The sequence below is a fragment of the Vigna umbellata genome, chromosome 8 (genome assembly GCF_029865625.1).
Source record: "Vigna umbellata cultivar VRB3 chromosome 8, Vumbellata_1.0, whole genome shotgun sequence".
In the NCBI taxonomy this organism is placed as follows: Eukaryota; Viridiplantae; Streptophyta; class Magnoliopsida; order Fabales; family Fabaceae; genus Vigna; species Vigna umbellata.
In genome coordinates this window covers 14,414,802-14,418,033 of record NC_142172.1, presented here as the reverse complement: position 1 = coordinate 14,418,033, position 3,232 = coordinate 14,414,802, and the positions used below count along the sequence as shown (strand labels likewise).

At 35.0% G+C, this 3,232-nt stretch overlaps 1 protein-coding gene across 1 annotated transcript; it reads right to left on the bottom strand.

Annotated features, from left to right (window-relative positions):
• Positions 1 to 205: 205 nt before the first annotated feature.
• LOC148194077 (uncharacterized) lies at positions 206 to 2,887 on the bottom strand. Its single transcript, XM_088096269.1, has 4 exons — positions 1,732 to 2,887; positions 707 to 1,048; positions 446 to 637; positions 206 to 370 (listed from the first exon to the last, which is right to left on the bottom strand). Exons 1-4 carry the CDS (start codon positions 2,671 to 2,673, stop codon positions 206 to 208), a joined length of 1,641 nt encoding a protein of 546 aa, XP_087952395.1. The 5' UTR covers positions 2,674 to 2,887.
• Positions 2,888 to 3,232: the final 345 nt, after the last annotated feature.

Genomic DNA, 3,232 nt, shown 5'->3' with positions numbered 1-3,232 from the left:
TAGATGATCAAATATTTATATGTTTAAGTGGAAAAAAATAAGAACTTAATTAACAACAAGTAATATAAATATGATCATATATAAATAAATACTACATAAATATCACGAATAATAAAAATATAATTATCATGAAAACTGACAATAAGTACTTAAATAACAAAATATAATAGTGTATTTCTACATATCTTCATACATAATATAAATATCATGAATCACCTAAGTCAACATAAGATGTTGTTATGTCCATCAACTGTTCAAATGCGTGCATCCTACTAGTATAAATAGATGACCATGCTCGTGCCTCAGGATAACAGTGGGTTGAGGACATGATATTCACCGTGGGCAACAGACAACCTCCTTGTAGCTTAACCTACATTATACAAATAACAAAATATAATTGAGTGATAAGTAATTTTAAAATGAATTCATAACAAAATGCACTTACCTGCACAAAATGACATCCATGAACATGTCCTATACAAATTAAGCGATGTTGAGTGATATCAGAAGGTGGTGTGGAACATAGTGGAAAGATAGTATAATTTTGAGAGTATGACAAACACACTAAGATAACGTTATATCGGTTAGCAATTGCATAACCAATGTCTGGTAATGTCATCCACTTGCTCGTGTTAGCCTGTTATGAAAAAAAGTTGTTAGAAAAAACCATGTAATAAAGAAACTACATAAAACGGGAAACACTTACCGCGGACAGTGACTGCACCAACAAAGAGGTCCTCAGTTCTTCTAGTCTATCATAGCCTCCTACTAGGCTTGCATATTCATCACGCCATGCACTGAGTTCTTTGTACAACTCATTCCTCACAACGGGCCATGAATCTTCTCCGAGTCCCAACAACGCAGCAATGCATCTATACCCACAGTGACCATCAGTCACAACATCAACAACGTCCACAATGAAGGGGTGAGTAGTAGAATGAAACTGGTCTATCATTGGAACTCTCCTTTTCTTCATTGCTTTTGGCTTTGATTGTAATTTACTTCTCACAGATGAAGATTCTATGGTTGAATGAAAGGCGTCCACATACTCAAAATATGATGGATCCCGCGTAGTAGACCTTTCACTTCGTTTAACTTTACTTTTTTGTGCACCCTTTGTCTTGACTTTATGTAATGGAGGGACCATTGATGTCAATGTAGGACAAACAATCTCAAGTAACTTCTGCTTGATGGTGACTTTACCGCCAATGTCAACCTCATTGAATCGTTCTTCTACTTGTTTCAACTCATCTTTAATGGATAACTGAGGCTTAGTTTCATTTAATTCAACATTTGAGAAATGCAATCTTCGCCACATGATATGAAATTCACCTATAGGGATCATCCTAGGATCATATCGTGCTAATTCACATGCACATGGGACACCAAATGTACGTCTCAATACGCATCCACACTTTGAGGAGTCCAATCCTATCTACTGCACTATTTTCAATTCCTTAGCAATGAGATCCAATGCATATCGAGACACACGCCCAATAAGTTCTCTATATATGTAGCCTTTAAAATAGTCACTCCTGAGCAACAAACTACTTTCAAATGACGCCTTAATCTTGTTGTGTTGTAAGATAATGACGTTATGAATACTATCCCAACAAGAACACAAATCACCCATACTATTGCCCAGAACTTTCTTCAGGCTCCAATGAGCAGATTCAGCCCTGAAACAAAAAAAAACTTCAACAAGTACAAATAAATATTTATCTACAAAACAAATAAATAAAATAACATTACAACATACCTATTTGTGGTTGTGTTCCCTAAATGCATTACTTTGTTCGTCCAGAACTTTACAAAGTATGTGCTGTACGGAATAATCCAATTCTGATTAACATATTCAAAGAACAAAGGCCATGATCTGCTTGCGTATTCAAAACCATTCACATACTCAGCAAACAAGCTTTCATCAGCACAATCCATCACATTTTCCCATGCATCCATCAACGCTTCCCAAACCTCAGTAGAATGAACTAACATTTTGCATTTAGCTTTAACATTTTTAAGGATGTAGAACCGACATAACATCTGATATGACTCAGGGAATACACTTGATATGGCATTCATCAAAGCCAAGTCTCGGTCAGTCACAATAACTTTAGGACCACCCTCAAATGTTAAAAATAAACCTTTCAGCTTTTCCAAAGCCCATGTGAAATTACTCTGCCTTTCAGTAGACAAGAAAGCAAATGCTGCTGAGAAGGTTAACCCTGTAGACGTCATACCCACAATCTCAAGCAACGGAAGTCTATATCTATTTGTTTTATATGTGGAATCCATCATAAATACAACATTAAATGAGTTTAACAATTTCACCGCATCAGGATGTGTCCAAAACAAGTCAGTAACAACCTCTGAATCATCAGCACACCTACTCCAGTGAATGTACTTATCCCGATCCAACAACATCATAAGTTGTTGTAGTTCAGTTCTGGACCCTCTTAATGATCGTTTATACGCATGCCTTGCGTTGTAGATTTGTTTAATCGTTGTGACATTTCGATCATTATTTTGTTTGAGTGTTAATAAAATATTTGCAGGTGTAACTTTACTCTTTGTCATATCAACCAGTAATGACTTCTCACTCGTATTTAACCTGCCAGCATAAGGGTGACCCACTAAAGTTTCAGCCAACTCATGGTTGTGATGTCCACACATCACCTTCAACACCCATCCGGCCCCATCTGAACATGGTTTACCCTTTAATCTAAACGGACATTCACATTTACGAGTGCCGTATACACTAGCCACTGCATCAGCTTTGTATTTCCTATATTTTCCCCCTCTTTCACATCCAAGTATGACATACGTTTTTCTTCCCCGTACACCAGTAGCTATGTCAGATCTTACTATTACCACAACAAATCCTAAATCAAAAGCCATCCCTCTTACCCATTGAATTAAGTGCTCCCGTGAATGAAATATTTCATTTGTTGTAAATTTATTTGTTAAATCTCTCTCTACAACTTTGCTAATTGATGAAGACAAATCAGATTTCAAACTACAACCAATCTGAGAATCCATATGAAGATATTCATCCATTTTAAATAATAATCACCTACAAAATTATAATGACCCTTATTAACATAATTAATAATTAATCAAACAAATATAAAAATATTATAATTAAATTATATATTTGATATAAATAGAGTAATAAATAATTTTTCATATAATTATCAAATTATTAAAGAATTAAAGATACAAAAATCATCTA

What these genes read in the sequence shown, in the direction of transcription:
- LOC148194077 (XM_088096269.1), bottom strand. Translation starts at nt 2,673, where the DNA reads ATGTGTGGACATCACAACCATGAGTTGGCTGAAACTTTAGTGGGTCAC. An exon ending in TAATGTTATTTTATTTATTT is followed by an intron (nt 1,049 to 1,731) that starts GTTTTGTAGATA and finishes TCATATTTTGAG; the next exon opens with TATGTGGACGCCTTTCATTC. An exon ending in TGGTGCAGTCACTGTCCGCG is followed by an intron (nt 638 to 706) that starts GTAAGTGTTTCC and finishes TTTTCATAACAG; the next exon opens with GCTAACACGAGCAAGTGGAT.